General features: G+C 41.9%; 1 protein-coding gene across 1 annotated transcript in view; it reads right to left on the minus strand.

The window, feature by feature from the left end:
* Positions 1 to 4,565: 4,565 nt before the first annotated feature.
* LOC134516241 (melanopsin-like) overlaps positions 4,566 to 21,807 on the minus strand; it is a 38,063-nt gene continuing 20,821 nt past the window's right edge. Inside the window, exons 6-11 of the mRNA XM_063336201.1 lie at positions 20,125 to 20,280; positions 18,854 to 18,961; positions 12,871 to 13,045; positions 10,385 to 10,471; positions 8,534 to 8,683; positions 4,566 to 5,509 (exon numbers count right to left, since the gene is read on the minus strand). Coding sequence (XP_063192271.1) covers positions 5,120 to 5,509; positions 8,534 to 8,683; positions 10,385 to 10,471; positions 12,871 to 13,045; positions 18,854 to 18,961; positions 20,125 to 20,280 — 1,066 coding nt within the window. The 3' untranslated portion in view covers positions 4,566 to 5,119. The remainder of the gene's footprint in view (positions 5,510 to 8,533; positions 8,684 to 10,384; positions 10,472 to 12,870; positions 13,046 to 18,853; positions 18,962 to 20,124; positions 20,281 to 21,807) is intronic.

Below are 21,807 nucleotides of genomic sequence, written 5' to 3' on the forward strand. Positions count from 1 at the left end.
GAAGAGCTTTACCACCTGCTTACAGTGGAAAGGAACCTGAAATTTGGCAAGGAGAAACTCTAAGGAGGCATCTTCTGCTGTGCCCATGAAAATCTACCCACACTTATTGCCCTATAAATTTCTGGAAAACACCATTTTCATGTACACCTGTCAGCACACGTGTCTGACTGTTCCATGCGGATCAAACCTGCTCCTCAGCATGGAGGGAAAGGGCTGGGGCACATCACCCTAAGGACCATGTACCGCTGTTAATGGCAGCCACCCATCTTCTCACAGGTTATTGCCTGTCTCTTCGGCTCGTTCAGTTCAGCACAAGGTCCTGAAGATGACAAGGGTCTTCTGAAGCCTTGCTTTAAGGTGAAGAACACATCTGACTCTTGAAATAAAAATCTTTACGTGATGCATAACCACAACCAAAGAGTAAAAATGTTTCAGAATAAAAATGTCAATCTATTGTATAAGGCTTCACCAGAAATTTTCTCTCAGGCAATTTTACGATGAAGTATTGGCACCAGGCTTGCTGACAAGCAGATATATCTCCACACTGGCACAAGGGAAAATTAGTAATGGTGGATTTACACCTGCCTTTGACATTTTGCAGTTAGCTTTTCATGTCCTGCTACCACCTGTAGCACTAATAAGTGCAACCAGAGTGCAGACATGAGTGCAACCCAGACACACCATAAAGCAAATAAAATATATGGACAGACATCCAAAATCTTAGTAAGCGGTAGTGTATGTTAATACACAAGTAATTGCGACAGGCACAATAAAAGCATCACAGCACCAAACTTTTCCACTTAAATACTTGTCCATTCAAGATGTGCAGCCGGAACATTGGTGCATAGACTGAGGCTATGGATGAAACGAAATGCAAGAAATAATCACCAGGTTGTGTTGAGATGACCAGGAGGAACAGCTACATCTCAGCTGCTTCTACCTTGTTCAACCTCATCCTACAGTTACCTGTTGTTCTACTCCTATATGAGAAAGGAGCCCACACTTAAAGCACTGCATAATACACATCTCCCCATTAACTTGCATGGCTTTCATGTATTTGTGAAAGAACCTGTCAAAAAATAGCAAGGATAACATACACAGGGAATCAGTGAAGAGCAGCTGAAAAAAAAAAAAGTAAGGAAATTAAAAAAGAGGATATTTGTCTCCCAGTATTTTCCAGTTTTGCACATCCCATGTCACCTTGGAACATAAACATTTTTCAGACAGCAAAGTGGAAGGGTTTTCTTGTTCAGGGGTGTCTTCCAAAAGGAGGGAGATGGATGGGTGTCTGGGAACGGAATGAGCTTTCTGGAAGTGGTATAGGTCCTGCTTCACACCAACCCAAGGCAGCAAGATTCAGTAAGATTCTAGTAAGTAATTTCTTTCTTCTTATTTGAAACCTTTATCTAAGCATTGAGTGAACTATAAAAAATAAATTCATTGTCCATGGTAAAAGAAAATGTTTACACTTGTGGTCTGAACTTCCTATACTCATGAAAACTGGAACATATCCTATAACTGTGCTATTCAAAGATTTAGCAGAAGCAAACAATTGCTGGTCAACTGTCATTCAGATTTAGGACAAAGATCAAAGACTGCTGTCACAGTTCTAATGTATTGACTTTGGTTAATTTTTTTCAATTTTCTTCGCCCGATTCCTGACATCTCAGTTGAAGTCATCATATTTCAAAATTTGCTGAGCAACTTCAGATTTTAGCAAGTCAGTGAAGTCTAGTTGTAAATGCTCTGCACTCAAGTAGGCAAGTGCTTGGTTGCACGTGAGCGGTCTAAATGACTTGAAAGGAGCTGCTCATGTAAATAAAGTTGTATATGTACCTTACTATTCACTGGATCAGAGCACAGGTTTCAAAAGCTTTGACTCAACTTTTTTGTTCCCCCTCCTGGCTCCTGAAATTAATGATTGAATAAGAAAACCGAACAATGGATAGTTTAGTTTAACACCTGAGAATTTTTTATTCCGTTTGAGTGAACCAATACACTCCTTTGTGAAATGGGAAGCAACGGTTAATGTTGTACATTATTATGTGCCATCTATTCTAAAGTGGCAACAGAGAAGTTTGCAAAATTTTTCTGCATTGTGGTAGTCAATTTAAGATTCATTTACTCTGTGACTGATTTTTCTGCAAAAATGTCACCGTGAATGTAATAAATCTGTTATTTCATACAACTTTATGTTTTATCTCTCTAGTGCTATCTCATTTGGCATTCTAGCCTACATCAGTTGAAGTAAACAGTAATCTTGACATTAGCTTCAGAAGCAACGGTACTAATAGTATATTACATTAACAGTATAAAAGTGAAACACTTCTTTGCATGTATCTCAACCCCGCTAGTTTTCTGACACACTTTATTAGTACCAGCACATATGCAAGAGATCACTGGAAAGTCATCTTGTAGACTAACAAGTAGAATGTAAAATTTTATCTGGATACAGAGGAGTTTGTTGACTGTTATTTTAGGTCTTACTTTCTTCATCCCTCTGGAAACTACAGCAATATCCTGCTTGCAGTCTTACCAGTACAGGTCTGTCAACATCTGAGTGCAAAATATTTTTATATCTTGGAACACCAAATGCATTTTCTTATTGTTATTTAGAGTAATTACAACAGTAAAAGTCAGGTATAAGACTTGGAAGACTTATAGGAACACTTGCTTCCCAACATCTGGCTCAAGAAAAAAGAAGATACAGCATCTGGGGATATTAACTGCAAGAAGGAAGGTCACTGACTGTACAGTTGATGTAGGAAAAAAAAACAAATCAGAGAGGACAGGTTCAGCAAAAAAATGAAAAGAATCAGAGATGGCAGGACAGTTATGTTTAGCCTAGGATTAAGTGTCCTCCATTTTCCATGAACATTGTATTTAATTAACATTTGATTACTCATTGCGGCCAAAACCACGCACCGGATGAAAGCCTGGCACAGAGGAACTGCAGGCAAGTACGTCCCCATCCCAGTCCCCGGCAGCTGCCCCATGCTGCCTGCTCACTCTGCCAGCCCTGAATGGAGGAACTGCCTTTGGAAACGCCGAGCTGATTGCAGACGACCTCGGCATGGTGCCTGGCCCCGGTAGAAAAGCCGGCACCCGGCGGGCACAGCCTTCAGCAGCCCGGCAGTGGGTACCGCAGCATGGTGATGCCCCCCCCGGGCTGAGCCCTGGCCCCCAGAGCCACACAGAGGGGCTGCACGCAGACAACCACACGCGTGGCATGGCCCCGCCACCCTTTCCCCGCCTTCTCCAGAAGGTCAGGGGGTATGGTGGCCTCGTTTCTGAGGAAGGTCTCCAGACAGCAGAGTACCTCAAATTATAGCAGCAGCAGCAAGAGTGTGAGCACTGCAACAGGCACTCTGTCTCAGCAATCACCTCTGTAACTCACCAGCGTTGTTTTTTTTCTTTTTCCTAAAAAGAGCAGAGCCTATACCAAAAGCAAGTGTCCTCTCAAAGTTCTGCCATGCTGACACCCTACAAACCTCAGGTCTGCAAATTTGGAGGCATTCCTCTCTCTCTCCTGCACTGCTTTGGATTTTAGTTTGTTCTTCAGTGGTGTTCCTGTCTAGCCAGTTGCAAACAAGATTTGTATTATCTTCTTTTGTGCTAAAAAAATAATTTAGAACACCACTTCTACGCTTTCCATCTTTCCATCTGATTTTTGCATCAGCAGAACAGGAAAAGAGAAATTACTTCTTGAGACCAGGCAGTGCATACACAGAACTTGGAAATGCTCTCAGTGGTCTCTGCACTACCTAGGATACAGCCACGGGGACAAACCAAGACTACGAACATAAACTCTCACTCTCTTGTTGGATGTCTGAGTGCTACTAGACTCACTGGACCAAGTATTTGCACTATTATATGCAGAGAAATGCCTGCTTTCTACTAAGATATACTGATATTATGCGGAGAACAATATAGTTCAACTTGTCTACATTTGAAAGTCAGAGACTGAAAGGGAGGGTCTGGGGAACAAGTTATAAAAAGGGAGAATGAGTAATGAAAGGAAGAATGCACTTAGGAATAGACTGCTAGGAGGGTTTTGTGAGCATGAGCCATAATGTGAAGCACAGATAAAATAAGCACGATCGGTAACCACAGATAACGACATGACTGCAGATCCGGTAGCAAACACCACAGGACTGTGGAAGTTTTCTCCCTGAGGTGATGTTTTACCTGCTCTGAAGACCTCTGGTAAATGACTTGCAGAAGACAGCATCCGCTGGGTCATTTTAGAGGAGAGAGGAATCTGCTCTGAAGAAACAAGTGATATATAGCAGCCAAGGCTTTATTTTTATCAATGACTTGTCAAGCCAGCTGTGAACATTCATCGTTTTAATCACAGACTCATTAGGATCCATACATATTTAATCAAGACTATAACTGTGAAGGTGCTCTAAGTGCCTCTATAGGTAGCAGTGTGTGTTTTAGCATATAGCACCTTGCATTTTGACATTCAGGTGATTGTACTAACGCTGAGGTAAAATCCAGGCTTCTAGCACTAAGCTTTAAAAGTAAGCAGTCACTTCCCAGTTACACCATTAATTTGTTTATTTATGTTTAGCAAGCTGACTATTTAAAAAATAAGAAGAAAAAGAACTTCAAACCAAAAATAATTTGATTAAAAGATAGTTCAGATCATCTAACTGTCTGAGTCATCACTGGGGCTGGTAGAAGCTGTGGTCTGGTGGCGCTTCCCATCGCCGTCCAGAAGGGAGCTGCCAAAACAGGAATGCTGTTTCACACACAGGTAGCAGAAACATTCAGCAGCTCTTCCTGCTCTCGCTCAGTCATTTTTCCTTCTGCTGGCAACTCCATTTGTGGTTACAAATCAGGGCCCCACGAAGCAGGCGGCCGACTCGACCGATGCCACTCGATCGTGCTGCCAGATCTTCCACTGCTCATTTCCTGCAGCACAATCTGAAAGAAAGCCTGTTTCCATGCCTGAGGTGGTCTGGACAAAGACAAATCTGAAGGCTGCCTAGTGACTACTGTATAAACATACAAAAAGTCTGATGATCTAACCTACAAGGCTTTGGTTATTTGGTATAATTAAGTGGAGAAGATGCCAAAAAAATAATTACAGGAAAGTTTTCTTTTGACAAACTTATGATAGAAATTTCTCAACAGCTTCAAGGAACTCCGTGGATGAGCTAAGCCCTTCCAAGTCCAGCAGATTGCCCTTTTTGTCATGAAAGTGGAATAATTCAGTCTCTTCCTCTTCCAGTTCCTCTTGAAATAGGTTGGTCTCTGAGGTAGGAATGATGATGATGCGAGGGACTGTATTGCTAATGATAGAACCCAGGACTCCATCAACTTGACTTTCTTGAGTTGCCATCTGTGAAGCGTCTGAGTCTCCAGCTCTGCTGACACCGTTGCTATTCAAGCCAACAGGCAGAGAAGCTGCTTTGAGGGAGCTGGTCACGAGCATTGCAGGGGGACTGCGTAGGACTGACCGCCCAAGCACCTTCTCCAAAGAGCCGGAGGAGAGGGAAACCTAGAGCGGAGACATAAGCTTTAGTGTTGTCATACAGCCTATGACTATTAAAACCAGTATTTGAAATTCACTACCACTAGTGGCTATGTGAGTCACCAGTCATATTTTCTGAACACCTGAATCATCAACTAGAAAGAGAGAAAATCACAATGTGTTAACATCTATAGCTTGGAAAGCAAGATGTTAAATGAAGCAAAAGGAGGTGTGCTCAAATATCAACAGAGACCAAAAAGAAAAGAAAAGCCCATCCCTATATCTGACTTAATATATATTTAAAAAAAATATTTCTCCATTTTTAACACATCTCAAGGTACTGTATAATTGTACTGTCAATATATTGCTATATACTGCAGCATAGTGTAGTTCTACTCCAGAAGCAGGAATCATTTACCAATCCCTATCAATAACGATTTCTCCAGCCGCTGCACCTACCCGAATGGAGGGAAGTGCAACGTGCTAAAAAAAGTTACAGAGAAGGAAAGTCTGTTCTTCCAAACCAACGATAACAATAGAACGAAAAAACCCCAAACTTAAAATCACTCCTGTCTGCTTCAAGGGCTGCTTTCAGCACAGCAGGAAGGTTTCTGTTGGATATGGCTTAGTGGGCAGGACACCACTTCCAAGGGTTTTTTTTAATAGTTTTCACGCCTGCTAATTCCCTTGACACAAAACTTGGATGCACAGAGCACACTTGGCAACTCTCCTTTGAAATCAAGCATCCAAACCTATCTTATCCTCATAACACATGCCTGCATTTTAGTGCTTCTAAAAAGACCTCGTCACTGCCACGCCAGGTTGCCAGGTGTCAGTCTACATCAAGTCTGTTACCATCCTAACTAACGGCAATAAGTCATGGGGCTGGATCATATCTTCCTGGCGGCACAGAAGAGAGTCCCATGCGTTTTTATGCTCTGGAAAGCACCAAGCCCAGGACACTGATCAGCTTTTTTACTTTCACTTGGGGGATGACTTTTCTTTTTTGACAACCCATCTGCAACTGTGCGTTAAGGAGACCTGATCTCGGTCCATAAAAAGAATTTAGAGGTACACCAATTTTGTAGAGGTTGTTGAGATCATCTTCTTAAAGAAAGTGAAGGAAGTGTAAGATTCTTTTCCTAAAAAAAAAATTCATATTTTGTTAAATCAGAAAGTTAAGTGACCCCTCACAAAATTCACACTTGTATTTCCATAAGTGAGCATTTTTGGAAGTGCCGTAACCGGAATTCAGTCATAGACAACCCAGTAATGCTATTAGAACCTTGAAATAAATATCTAAAAATGCAGTGGGGTTTCTTTAGGGTTGGTTGGTGTTTTTTTAAAAGTAAATGGGTGGCCTTAGAGTGAAACACTGCAACTGAGCTTGACAAATAAATATTTACTCTGATAGAATGAATATTCATGCATTTAGCTGACACACAAAGGAGCTTCATGCCACACAGGAATCTTTGCTGAAAATACTGAGAAAAGCAAATGAGGCTTTGAACATTCAGTGTGAATAAACTCCACACAGGTACCTCAGTGAACACCACTGAAACACTCAGCATGAAGGTACCCTGTTTAAAAGTTATTTATCAAAATAATCCAACAGATGTCTTTCAAAGACAAAGTATAGTATTTGTGGGCTACACAGTTACTAAATTGCACAATACAGAAATATTTATTGTGTTACTGAACACTTTTACGCAACCACCTCAGATTTATTTTCCTTTTACTTCCTTGTGAGGCTGAAAGCCGGTGGCTCTCCAGCATCTGGAGACAACCTCTTGTCTTTGCCAGTTGCCTACCACCTTGGACTCGCTGGGCTACTGATGGAGGGCAGCGGAGGTGGGTAGTATATTTGAGCCCGTGTTGCCTGCCACCACATTTGAAGCTGTTGTTTTTCCATCAATACTATTCACAGTTACAGGAAAAGACCAATGTTTCTGAGGACTTCATCTTAAGGAGACACATGAAAGATGACAGGGCAGATGCATGCAGGAACTGGGTCCTCAGATGGCTGGAGATTTCCAGAACAGCTTCTGCTTTGAACTATGCTGTGTCTAGACAATTAGTCTCAGAGCTGGAAGGGAGCACAGGGGACAGAAGCAGATGCTGTAGCTGCCCAAGGTGTGGGTGTTTGGTTACGCACACTAGAGTAACCCCATGAAAGGGTTCTTCCATCAAAAAATGTGTGCTGCTCAGTCCAGTCACGGGCAGGGGATTGCAAGTACTTTCTTTTCTTGAAAATGCAGCACTGATATATGCTTGACATTGTGCCACCCATACAAATACTTGTTTTGAAACTGGTGTTACGGTTCTGGCAGAAGCTGACTCGCGGGTGACTTACTGCTCTCATCCTCAGCACCTCCTTAGGGAACAGGGTGCTCCTCAACCGCAGGACACCAAACCTCAGTGGTTTGGGCAATGAGTGTGATGCATCTGCAGAAGATGCGCTGAGTACTCACCGTCTCCTCTTTCAGTGAGGGAAGGGTGGCAGCTGCCAGACTCTCCCACCCTTAGGGAGAAATGGGACTTTCTTTCTCGTCTTCCCCCTCAACAAAAATAAAATATTTTAATGTACACTGAAAAGAGGAAAAAGGGTGGCTTCTATCATGTCAAACTCTGTTTTGCAACCCTGCCTTTGTAATAAAAGTAGGCTGCCACAATGTAGACATGAGGGTCAGGATGGGAGGAACCAGAGCTGGGGTAGATAAACATGCAAAGAGGCAAAGAAGTCAACTTCTTACATTTGATGCTACTGACTTAATGCAGCTTTAGAGCTATGAGCTGATGCTGGCTTTCCAAAAAACAGGTGACATATCATTAAAAAAAGTTAGTAAGGCATTATTGACATTTTTATTAGTTACCAAAAAAAAAATCAAAAAGAATTAACAGCAATGTTGAAGAGGACATCAGAATCAGTATAAATAAAGCTTACAGATGGAAGAGACTGGTATAAAGGCTGAATTATTATTCCAGAAATGACATACCGTAACAAGATTAACAGTAAAATGGGGAGTCCCCAGCAGAGACATTTTTCCTTACCTTTTCTGCAGTTGCTGCATCACAGCTGCAGGTCTTTGGGATCAGGTCTCTCTTCTCCTGTCTCACACTTGTTGAGAAAGAATGACTCCGTCGAGGCTGCAGTTTCTTATGAGCTGGTTCTACAGGGTCAAGCTCTACATCGCTCCAGGTCTAATCACAAATGATGAAGGATTTCACACAGTTACATTCTTTCTCAAATTCCAAAAGTTCTCAAACTCTAGCAGAAACAATGCACACTTACAGGAAAATAAAGCTTTTCTAACACAGGCCTCACACTCAAAACTCCCCTGGGGAGAGGCTTGATTTTTAATCTTGTCACTTACCGCGGGCTATTTTTCTGAACAAAAAAAATCTTTGAAATACTGAAAAATTACTTAATCTCTTTTCATCAGGATGTTTTTCAGCTTTTTTTTATCTCATTGCTCATGCAATGCTTTTAGCTGCATAGCACCTGAAGTCTAAAGGTGGGAGCAAGTACAACCAATCTGTTTAATATGGCTTATGGTATTCTGTATGACCATTAGCTGGTACAAAACCATGGGCACGCACAGGTCCAAACCCACATTTGTATACATCCCAGCTGGATCCCCAGAACACCTGGGGCTTCTCAAGCCCCATGAGCTTGCTTCTTCTCTGAACTGTCCTCCCATGGATGGGAGGCAATTGATGGGCTCTACACTAATTTTCCAAGCGCATGCCAGTAATGGAGCATGATTGTGACATTGCAACCATGCCGTTCCATTTACAGGCTTGGGCAGAGGCCATCCATCATCCCTAACTTTGTGGTGACTTTATGATTGAATATCAATGATGAGATCATTGCACTGTTTTCCACACCAGCTTTTAGATATGGATGGGTAGATAGATAGATAGATAGATAGACAGACAGACAGACAGACAGATAGATAGGTCTTCACACAAGTGGGAAGCTAGTGCATAATTCCAATGCATCACCTCATACATCTGTGTCTTGCCACCTGTTTATTTCTCTTCCCTTGTAGAATCAAACTGTAAATGCAACTGTATGTGACTGATGAATATGTTGGGTCGCTACACTAACGTGTACTAACACACAGAGGAAAGTGTTGGTGGCAACAGCTGCGTCTTTTACAGTGTTGCTGGTGTCATTCCTGCCCATCAATACTTTCTTGGAGCATTCCAAAATTTCAGTCGATGCTGCTGTCACTTGAGAGTCCTTGAGCTTAGCTTTTATTTCAGCAGCTGCTGTTTCAGGTAAAATCTGTACAGCTGCACTGGGCTGTCAGTGGCCCCAAGAACAATTACCTTTGGCTGCATCAACTCGGCACAACACAGTGCCGCACATAGCTAACAGCAGGTGCTTTGTTTGAGACTCCTAAGCCAAAGTTGTGCCAAAGGCTGAAGCCTTTTATCCTCATTATCCCACCTCTAAGCAGCAACGCCAACCAACCACACACAATGTTGTGCTAAGCCTAACAAACCAAAATTGAGTACTGACCAACAGTGAAGAACAGAAAGCTTCTTGGATCAGGATGGGTGATCCAACAGAAATTACCCAATGTGACATCAAACAAAGGATTAATGGGGAGAGAAAGAAGTCAAAGAAAATTAAAAGGTAAAAGGGGCAAAAAAGTTTGGAAATAAGTAAACGAGGAGCCTCCCTCTTTTAAACTATGTCAACACATTTCTGTTTCGCTACACGTACTATCTACAACCAGTGATGAAGCACAAGTGTAAGCAGACAAGTAGTCCCATGATCTCAGGAGGGATACACATATGTATGGGTGCTTTGTTTGCTCAAGCTGTTAAGCAATGCCAAACAAAATATACTCTTCTTTTTTGGTAGGATATTGGAATGTTGCATATACTAACCTCATATTGTAAGGATAATCTGTGAATTTTACAGTTTATAAAATCATCACAGTTGATACTCTCAGGCATCATAGTGTAATCAGTCGTCTGTGAATGGAATTAAATCAGCAGGATAGATTATGTCATTTTCATTTACGTTGCAATAGAAAAAATTATGCATTTATCATATCTTCAAGAAACAAATGCTAAATTTCGTAGCCCATACAAAGTGAGCTATTTTTTTTTCTATCTCATTAAGATCTTTTGCCCTCATATAGCAGCAACAATAAACATGAAAGTGCTCCCCATGCCCTGAAGACTATGAGAGCCTAGGAAAGCAAACGTGAGGATCCTTGTGCTGTGTGGTATAGTACAGCAGTGTCACACCACAAGAGTCCCATCACACACTTCAAACTCAGTTGGGCTCAAATCTGAACAACAGTGTGCTAAAAAAGGCTTTGTCTGGGCTAAGAGAGGCCTTTTCCTCTTCTATTTATTGTTTTAATTTAAAATAAATTTTGTGGTAGACGTATTTTATGACACAATACAGAAAAAGGTTGTCACTTCTAGACCAGGTCTCTCCTGAGAAGTAGCTCACCCATTGCATGGTATTTAAACACCTACTAATTTTGAATGACAAAACACAAAACACGACAAGTGATCACATGATCCTTAATTATCATCATTATGCCTTATGTGTAATACAATACCCTGCAGGCTGTTTAGTGATAGCAGGAAATGCTGCTGGGATATGTGATATACAGTCAAGAAAGTGAGAGAGGATCCACGTCCCCAAACAGTTCGTAACTTCACAAGCTGTATGGCTGAGGCTACCTGGTAACTTGTAATTAGTCATTCTAACTGGAAGTCTACCTGGTGCAACTATATGGCTAGCGTGCAAGAGAGGCAGCGGGATGGTCTGCAAAGTAGCCTGTGTTTTGTAACGGGATAGATTCTGTTTCATTAGCGCTCAGGCAGTGAGCCTTCCCTTCAGGCACTTCAAGTGGATTTTTTGTTCTGTTTTTTGATTTCACAGCCAGAAGGCCTGAGTTTCTTGTCAGCACCCTGGGCACAGTGCTAGCATTGGCTGGGGCTGCCTGGTTTCCCAGTGAACAGTACAATTTTTTGCTCAGGTGTGTTTACTGTCTGTCTGCCATGAAAGAGTTCAGAAATCTCCCTGGTGCTGTTATCAGAAAGGAACAACTTCCATTCTCCAGCAGAAACTTCAGTACAAATTTATGTTTTTTAAGAATGGTGCACTGTTCATGCTGGTTTTCCTGATGGCCCTAGGTCCATTTCCAAGTCCAGGACCCAAATCTTCCCCAAAATCCTCAACAGAGTTATGATTTCACTGAAACATAGCTCTGCAGTCTGACTCTGGGCAACAGCACCCTGAAAGCAGCAGCCTGCAGCCCCATCCTTGCTCAGACCACGGCCACCTGCCTCAAGGGGAGAGCCACGAGCTTATCACTCAGCCCGTCATGGTGACTGACACCTTCATGAAAGGTTATGGACTGCAGCCATCGCTCTCAGATGTATCACATGCCCAAGCTGAGGGCAGAGCAGCACGGGTCCCCTGGAGGTCCAGCCCCAGCCTGGTCTCTGCTGCGGCCACCATCCCTCCCTGGGAGCCACCTCCCCACCACCTCTGCGGGCAAGGCCAGCTTCTTGTGACTTACAGAGGCAGGCAAGGTCACGCCAAGAGGGCCTGGGAAGGACCCAAAGGGATCTTTTTATTTCTAACTCCTTCAATCCTGCAATGAGACCTGGCTTCTATTTAATTCTGCTTGGTTGTGAAGGAGAGAAAGGGGTCACTCTGCCTTTTCCGGCCCTAACGCAATCCAAACTCACAGGTTGCACATCCTGACTTTCTAACCTGTGACTCTTGCCTAGGGCAAGCCTCCATGCTATAGACAACTACTACTTCATGCTACACTTCAGCCAGACCACCAGCCTTACTGGGACTTGGGGTATGCTGTTTGCAAAACACCCCTCTGACTCCAGGCATGGGAATCTTCTGCTCCCCATGGTTAAAATGCAGGGAAACAAATAAAAAAGTTTCCTGTCTAGAGAAAATGGCCTTCCTTTAAAACAATAAACCAGCTATTGGATAGGTTAAAAAACTTTGGATGGAGATGGTTTTCCTGTCCTCCAGCCTCACCAGGCACTGAATTATGTAGCAAAGGGTTGGTGACGTGGAGAGTACCTGACAATGGTCTTTCTAATTCACATTAAAGACTTAACCCAAACATACATGGTCCCAGTAAGCATCTGAGTCATGCAGATATGCTGGCCTGGATGTTTTTTCTGATCAGAAATCATCATGCATGAATTCCCAGAAAGGCTTTGCAGAAATGACCTCATACGACCCAAAAAATTTAGCTACCCCCCCGCCCCCCCTTCTTTTCCATTCTCTAATTTTGAATATGTATTTATAGAGCCACTAATTTTGGGAGTAAGAGAAATGTTATACTCCCTTTCCTTCGTGGAAACAATAAAAGACTTACAGCTTCTCCAGTGGAAACTGACGAAACGCAAGTGCTCTTGGTCCTGCCAGCAAGAGATTGATGACTGGAGAGAGAGGTCCTGAATGATGATTCATTTATGGACCCTCTCAGGAGGTCATTCTTTGATATTCGTATTAGGAACCTCAGGCAGGGAACAGCATTGTGGATGGTTTTTCTGAAGGAAAATGAGAGAAGAAAAAATCTAAATGGCACATTGACGAGGCAGTTTTGCAAATCACGTGGTGAAAGTACCGTTTCTTTCCATAACCTCAGCACGGCTTCTGTTTTGCTTGAGGAGGTCTTAAAGACTACATGGAAACAGCATGGTACATCTAGTGGAAACTACTCAACAGGCTGAAAGGAAAATAGCAGGTGGCTTCTGGGCCTTGAATCAAAACACACATGGAAGAGCTGCATGGATAAGTATTAAGAATTGAAAATATCTTGAAAAGCATGATTGCTTCTGATTTAATTAAAAAGTTAACACAGAAAACTTTCAGGTTAGCTAGTACGAACATCTTCTCTGTGCAAAGGCACAGGAAGAGTGGAAAACAGGAAGGGGGAGAGGGCCAGAAAGATCAGATATTGTTTGTCTGTGTCACAGCATCTCCTGTGAGCTCCTATCGGAAATTAACACTCCATACAAGCGCAGAGGAGAAGGATGATCTAGGCCCCAAAGAACTTAAAACCTACTTTATTTATTAATTAATAATCTCAGTAATGGTTGTAATGAGAATATTCCTCTTGGCCTCAGCCCTGGCCCTACATGGAGCAGAAGAGCCCAAACGCCTCCCCTGCAGAATGCCAGCTGCAGAATGCTCCTCGCTGCCGCTGAGGACCGGCAGGGCATTTGGCATAACACCTTCCCCAGTGCCTCCCAAGCCATTATGTCAGCCCAACAGACGAGGTAATACTGGCACAAATCGAAATGAGCAAGTCAAGAAGAGAGGCAGCAACAAGGCGTATGGAAAATAATGGATATGCAGGACTTACAGATCAGGGGAGGACGGCAGTGTATTGACTTTACACTGAGACACAAGTCAAGTGGGTGTATAGTGTGAAATCTTTGCTTCTATAGTTACCAGGTTTGTTGAATAACTAGTACATTTAAAATCGTAATTTTCACTCTGAGGAAAGATCACAAGTGTTAAAGTCTCAGAGACCTGATTCTGGGATCACAAGATGAGATCGCTAGCTGCCAATCCTCTCTAGCTTCAAAGGCAACTGAACAAGCAGCTCTGTGCCTACAGAGTGGACGAGGACTGAAGAAAGCTTTCTGTCCGCACCATTGTTCCCAATTCTGCCGAGATGCCTGCCGGTGAGCTGGCAGAGCCTCACTGAGCTGCTTGGGCATGCAGGAGGCTGCCCACATGGTGCTGGATTAAAAAAAAAGAGCTAATGTTGTGCAGAAAATAAAAAGTTTTGAGAAGCAGCAAGGGTTTATAGGACACAGGAAAACACCAAGCCCCCATAAATTAATTTTCATGTGGAAGATCTCAGGCTGCTGCTGAAAACGCAGCTCCCAGCTTTTTTCCCCAGCTGAGAAGCTGAACCACTTCCCTCAGACATAGGCTTTTGATGTCTATCACAGCCTACCTGGGGCTGTAAACCATTCAGTAACTTCAAGTTAGTGTAGAATATACCGTCCTGTTTATTAAGTGGGATTTCATGCAGAGACCTCCTCACGCTGGAGGTTCAGGAAACATATGCCTGATGGTGAAAATTCAAGGATAGCATAAGAACATTATTTTTGATGTCTCGAGGGACCAGAGTTTCCATTTTACTAGTATTTGGAAGGACTGTTGAGGGACATTTTGTGGGCTGAGATGAAAGCATGGGTTTTGAAGGGAGTTTTAATACTGTCCATGCGAAATACAAAATAGCTATAAACTTGAGGTACTTATTTAATGATATTTTTACAATCATCCAAAAGAGTCACCCAAAGTCAAATATGTAGTAATTGCAAACAACTCCTTAAGAAAATATTGCAAATCAGGATTATTTATGATTATTCCGTTGTTTATGATGAAGCCATTTCGAACAAACAATTTTTGTAAAATTGTGCTTCACTTGGGAGCAACTTGGAAACATGGAGATGCAGAATTTCCCCATTTGCTACAAATGAATTATTGTAAAACCTAAAACTTCCAAAATCTAAGGAAGTTTCTGCAATAACTCTAACGACAACCAAGAGATGCTCTCTACAGCTCATGTAGGGGTTGTTAAAGGAGTGAAAACTTTCTTCGCCGACAAAACAGCATTTCCTAAATTAAAACTTTGTATACATTCCTTACTTACTTACTCACATTTGTTAACTTCCAGTGATACCTGTCAGAGAGAGAAGTGTTTTTCATACTGGTAGGGAGTGGGTGAGCAGGAGGGTATGTAACAATTAACCTCTCAGACCAGTTCTTAAAAGCCAAATGCTAGCATAAAGGTCACCATTACATTTTCAGTTACATTCATTGTAATGTATTTTTTTTAATTGCTTGAAGTCAGAAAACGCCACAAAAAGTCTTGTTTGATTTGTTGGGGTGTTATGATGCAGCAACAGCAATTCTCTGTGCAAAAAAGCAGCTTGCTTTGGTAGCGTTACATCGGTTTGAGACATACGTGATCTCTTTAGATCCTGATCTCTAGGTGCTTCTTTCTAGAAGGGTTTGGAAAAGAACTTAGATTTAAGCCAGTTCAAGTAGTGCCAATAGAAAATGGCAATTCATTCTCTCCCAAACCCTTAAGTCTTGGGCCTGAGCAGACTGGCCCGTTAATCCATCTTTGGATAAATGACTTTGAAGGCATAATGTGAATTATTAGAAGATATGGAAACTATCCAGAAACCCTGATCTTTACCTACATATTCATTATTGACTGTTCAAGCAAAGTTGGTCCTGCCAATGTATTTTCACCAGCTTGTGTACTGTAGCTGCTTTTTCAGTTTTAAAACTGCATGCTTGATTCGTCACAAGGGACCCAACGTTACTTCTTTTCCTGACTGGATGATGACCAAGTCTATAAAATGTCTTCAAAACAACTGCATAAACACTCCTCTTGTTGATATGTCTCGAAACACAAATTAAGAATCAGGAAACTCCCCCTCCATTTCAAGAGAGTCTCTGAAATCCTGTTGTGGACTCCAGCCTTTTTCTTAATACAGTCTTACTTGGAAAAGTCAATGCTGGTAGGAAAAACACTAATTGAAGCAGTTCACTATATACTATCTGCTTTGAAAGCACTCTCTTGACCTTGCAAAAATAGTATAAGGAATCACTGAACACAATAGCTTAGGGTCAAAAAAAAATAAATACCAGGTTCATAATGTGTCAGCCAGACACACAAATCTTCTTATTGAACTTCTGCAAGCCATTGGAGAGTAGTTATTCTTTTATTATAAACTGAAATGCTCTACAACCTTCAAAAACTAAGATGGGCTCAGGTTTTTGGAGCATGCAAAACCATGTTAGTTACGATAGCAGACATTTTCTAAGAAAACATGTTTTTACCATTTCTGGGGGTATTTCCATCAGCTTTCTGAGAAGCTTTAACTGTTTTTACAACCACAACTTCACTTCAAAACAATGAACTCTCTTTCCGGCTCCCAAATCCTAGTTTTCAGGCATTATAACCTAGCAGCTCTTCCTCTTCAAGGGCCAGACGAACCTCATACCAACGACTAACCCTGCCATCTAGTGGCACTTACGCGTTTATCACCACGGCATCCCCGCGTTTCATCCGAACTTCTGATACAGCCTCCCTTTGTGGTAGATAGATACGCAGAAAAATCTAGATATGCTGAATAACAGTTCTGTTACAAGAATTTCTCCTTCTGTATGATAAAGTATTTTTCACTGCCAATGTTTCAAAGCCACATTACGTACAGCTACAGGAGGAAATGGCAGGTTCTGAGCTGTATCTTCTACGTGAGGTATAACTTCTCCGAGTACACTGCTGTGGGCCGTAAAGGTGAAAAAAAAATATTTAGGAACCCACCTAATGCTGGATATAGGGCAGAGAACACAATGGAGTTGTATCCCTTTCCTTACATTAAACAAACAAACAAAAAACTCAAAAAACAAACCCCAAAAATCTATTTTCGCTGGTTTTTTTTGAAAACAAGTGTTTTAGACGTTTTAGCAGAAGTGACTGACTTTGCTAGTACTTGAACATGTTTCTCAACTGAAGGTGAGAGGACATATCTAAATAAAGCATTAACTTAAAAAAAAAAAAAAAGTTCTAGCTTGCATAGCGCCTGGGAAGTGCAGGGCAAGTTTGTCCTTGTTTGAAACCATCCAGCAGAACACCATGCCAGCTTATTCCCTTGCAAAAGTACATTGTAACTCCTTTTAGGACCACGCAACTGAAGACATAATCATTTTTGATGTGTCCATACTATGCCTGCCTCCGGGTCCTAGCTAGCTCAAAGACCAGGTGACCTTTCTGAAACGCAAGCTGGTTCCTTCTCATGCTTTCCCTAAATGTTGGGGAATGCTGATCCGGTCTCTGGAGACCAACTGGGATGCTCTAGAGAAGTTATTAAAGGAGGTTATAATGGACCTTCTTCTGCAAAGGGAAAGGTTTCTGATTCTTTGGAGGAGCGTCCTTTATGGTATATTAAATTATTCTATTCACGTAATCTTGTAGGTTTCCCATCAGAGCGACAGTGTGGAAACCTTTTTTTACAATGCATTGTTACCTTTCTAATCGTCTACTCTGTGGGAACCAGTTATCTTTATACTCTCTATCCCTCACCTTACTGCAGTCACAGGACCTGGATAAAAAGCAGAATTCATACCTTTCAGCTCAGAAACTCATTCATTGGCTGAGAGAGGCTTGAGAAGGAAATAAAAAGGCAAGAAAAGCGTAGGCTATCCCTGCAGCTTATTGAGACTGAATAGCGTTTGAGTATTTGTTAGTGGAATTGTGCTGGGTTGGCACAGTGTTCTGTTTTAAAATATACAGTAATTGATATCTGTAATAATAAGTAGAATTATAGTATAATTTGCTTATGAAGGCATAGGTTCAGAAATATTTCATATATGAAAATAAAACACTGAAGCGTTTCAGAGAAGTAATCAACATTGCTCTTTGCCCATTGAACACCATTAGCGTAGTGTACAACTTTTTCTTTCTTTTTAAGTCAAAGCTACTATTTTTTCAAAAGGTAAAGAATGGAAAGCCTTTTCCCTGAAACAACTAAATGAAACAAATATGAAAAAAGCCTTTAGAAGAGACTCCTTTCCCCAAAGCAGGGTTTTTCAGAAATGTCTGCTTTATTCTTTGAAGGCAAATATTTGTTGATCAAAGTTAGCAAGCCTGCTAATGGAAAAGCAGTATTTCCAGAGTATTTGGAAAACTTTCTCATTTGCAGGGAGCTCTGTCTGGATTGCTGGTCTCATACAACTCTCACTTTGCACAGAACTTCCATCAAAATGCTATTTGTTTCTTACAGAGCTTCTCCCAAAGCCCAGCAACTTGTTTACATTAGTACTGAAGTTGGTGTAAAGAGAATAACTTCAGTGCTTCAGAAAACTAAACTTCGAACATATGCATATACAGCTTATTAAACTGGTGATAATGTGATTTTTGAAACTTGCTGGTTAGGACCTATTATCTGGAGAGTGCTCTTTAGTGACCATCCCTGATATGGCAAAAGATGACCCTGAGTGTCACCACCACCTCCTCCTCCTGCTGGTCATGGCGTTGTGCAGGACAGAGCAGGGTTGTGAGTGGGAAGTAAGGTGAAGAAAGGGACTGTTCCCCTCTGTTGGTCACCCCTGAGGCCACGTCTGGAGCCCCACGTGCAGTTTGGACTGCTCTCTACCAGGTGGATGCCGTGCAGGGTCTGACCACCCGGATCCCACCATGGGGTGGTTGGGGGGGAACGTGCATCGCATGGGGTGAGGCTGAGGGAACGGGGGTAGTTTGTTCATTGTAAAAAAACACATTTGCTTGTACAGTTATACACATACCTATATGTTTACTGTACCTGTATCTTGGGTGAATTATTGCATATATGATGGGGTTGTAGATTGCAGAAGCTTTGGCAATAACTGCTGGCACAGATTTGGAATATGGTGTTAGGGTGTTGCCTCGACTAAAACAAAGCAAAAACATTACACACACAGCTATGCATGGATTAGTACTAAATTGCTAAAACATATTACTCTTTTTGACTGTTTTTGTGCTGTGTCTCTTGATAAGAAATACCTCTGAATTGTTAATTCATTCAAATGCATTCTTTGCTCAGATGACAGCCTTGCGTTTGACAGTGTGTACTTGGTTTCATTCATTTGGAAAAGATGAAAGATACACGAGTAATTAGTTATCTATTTGAGGATGACCAGAAACACAAAGAATCACCTTCCCTGTTTCTACACTAGGCAAAAAAAAAGAAAAAAAAAAAAGCAAAAAACCAAGACCAAACCAATAAAAACAAACAACCCCCATTGTGGCCATTTGGGAAAAGGGAATCACAATGAAATAGAAACCAGAATCAAACCTAAAAATCTTTCAGCAGCAACATCTCTGTTGCACAGTAGCGGGTATCAATGACTCAGTTGCAAACACTGCAGAAGGAAGAGAGGACTAGAAGTGGTCTGAAACCAATATCGTCCTCTTGACTATAACATCCCACAGTCACTCACATGTGATCAATGTCAGCGCAGGATAGTCACAATTATTATCATAGAATCACAGAATGGTTTGGGTCAGGAGGCACCTTTAAAGATCATCTAGTCCAACCCCCCTGCCATGGGCAGGAATATCTTTCACTAGGTGAGGTTGCTCAAAGCCCCATCCAGCCTGACCTTGAAATCAATAACATCAACGACAAGACAACAGGTCCCTTGAGAGCAGAGCGCAGTTGGAGGAAGATGGGAGCTCAGGTGTGAAGATCCGGGAATTTAACCTCTTTCCTGTCCTCTGTCGGAGGCAGAAGTGTATAGTAGAAACCTCTTGAGAGAACATGTATTAGGAAAGAAAGATGTAACTCCTCTAATTCATTCAAAGAAAGTATCACAGGGGAGAGGAAACAATGTGTACCAAAAAAAGTGGCTAAAAACTCAATAGTTTAAAATACATGGATAATCTGTTTCCTGGCTTTATCCACAAGGCTATGCTGAAGAAAGCAACATCACCTCTAGCGTAATAACTATTTAAAACTCGTTCCAAAGGGAGATCTGTTTCTTGTGGGTGACAGCACTAGTCATACTTCAGAATAACCCATGCTCTTTGGATTTGGATTACATTTCCACTTACCCTGCCCAGGCAATCAAGGTGACGCAAGCATATGGAGACCAGGACAAGACAAACACAACGATGACCACAAAAGCAATTTTTGCCAGTTTCCATTCATTCTTCATGGACTGGGAGAGGTAGGATTTCCGGCTGCAGGACCCCAGCTTTTGAACGTCTCTGTGAGGAGAAAAAAAATACAGATACGTCAGCAGGAGGGCAAAAAAGTGAGGTGCAGCATCTCAACGCATTCCCAGCAGTACGCAAAATGAAGCAGATTTTATCTTTGCCTGCTTTACTCTTTTGTCCTCTCATATTTAAAAATCTAGGAGATCTTTAATGTAGTAAAATTGTCCCATGTGTTTTGTCTGAGCTTTGAACAAGCGTGGGACTGAGCCAGAAGAACCTCTGGGACTACAGGATGAGATTGCCATCTCCTTATCCTGACACAAGGAGGGTTTCAGGTTGGGAGGGTGAAGAAATTGGTATCCCTTGCCCTCCATTGCTCTCCCAGGTGGAGCAAGCTAAGACACAGATGGATCCAAAATAAAATCTGATGGCTTTTCCTTTTCAAGGGAGGAGCAGCTTGCAGAAATTCCAGCTCACAAGGTAACATGTGCTGGAAATACCCTGACTGCTCTGAGGAACCAGGCCCCAAATGCTTACAGGGACATTTTTACTTCCCTGCAGATTTATTCACTGGAGAAGAGCATCTTAAGGGGGAGTACAACAGGCAGTCCTAATATTTTTGCCAAAAATCATCCCATGAAATTATCTTCTCACTTCAGACAAACACTTCATTAAAAATATTATTTTAAATGGTTTAGCATTTTATACCATTTACCATAGAAATAACAATATTTACATATCAGTGTTGTGAAATGAAGATACATTTCAGGCTGAAGACAGTTATTACCAGTCAGCAGAGTAATACATTTTTTCCTGGTGCACGGTGAACGTACCCAATAAAGTGAATTTACTGCACTAGTGAGCTAAGGGTTGTCCTGGTTTTGTCTGGGATAGAGTTAATTTTCTTCCTAGTAGCTGGCATAGTGCTGTGTTTTGGGTTTAGGATGACAATAATGTTGATAACACGCTGACGTTTTAGTTGATGCCCAGCAGTGTTCACACTAAGTCAAGGACTTTTTCAGCTTCGCATACTGCCCCGCCAGCGAGGAGGCTGGGGCGGTACAAGAAGTTGGGAGGTGACACAGGCAGGACAGCTGACCCCAACTGTCCAAAGGGAAATTCCATACACCATATGATATCATGCTCAACATATAAACAAGGGGGAAAGCTGGCTGGGGCAGGGCTGTTGCTTGGGAACAAACTGGGTATCGGTTGGTGGTGAGCAATAGCTCTTCATTTGCATCACTTCTCCTTTTTTGTTTGTTATTTTCCTTGTCATTGCAATTTATTATTATTGTTGTTTTATTATTATTTTTTTATTTCAATTACCAAACTGTTCTTATCTCAACCCACGAGTTTTCTCGTTTCTACTCTTCCGATTCTGTCCCACATCCCACCGGGGTAGGGGGAGTGACCAAGCGGCTGCGTGCTGCCTACTGCCAGCTGGGGTTAAACCATGACAAAGGCATAGAAAAATCTTGTGGCCACTGTGCTTCATGGGTGTACAGGACACCAGTGTTTTGAGGACGCATCCTTTGCTTCTTCGCTTGATATCAAATATGCATCCAGAAAGCACAG

Source organism: Chroicocephalus ridibundus, chromosome 5 (assembly GCF_963924245.1).
Source record: "Chroicocephalus ridibundus chromosome 5, bChrRid1.1, whole genome shotgun sequence".
Classification (NCBI taxonomy): Eukaryota; Metazoa; Chordata; class Aves; order Charadriiformes; family Laridae; genus Chroicocephalus; species Chroicocephalus ridibundus.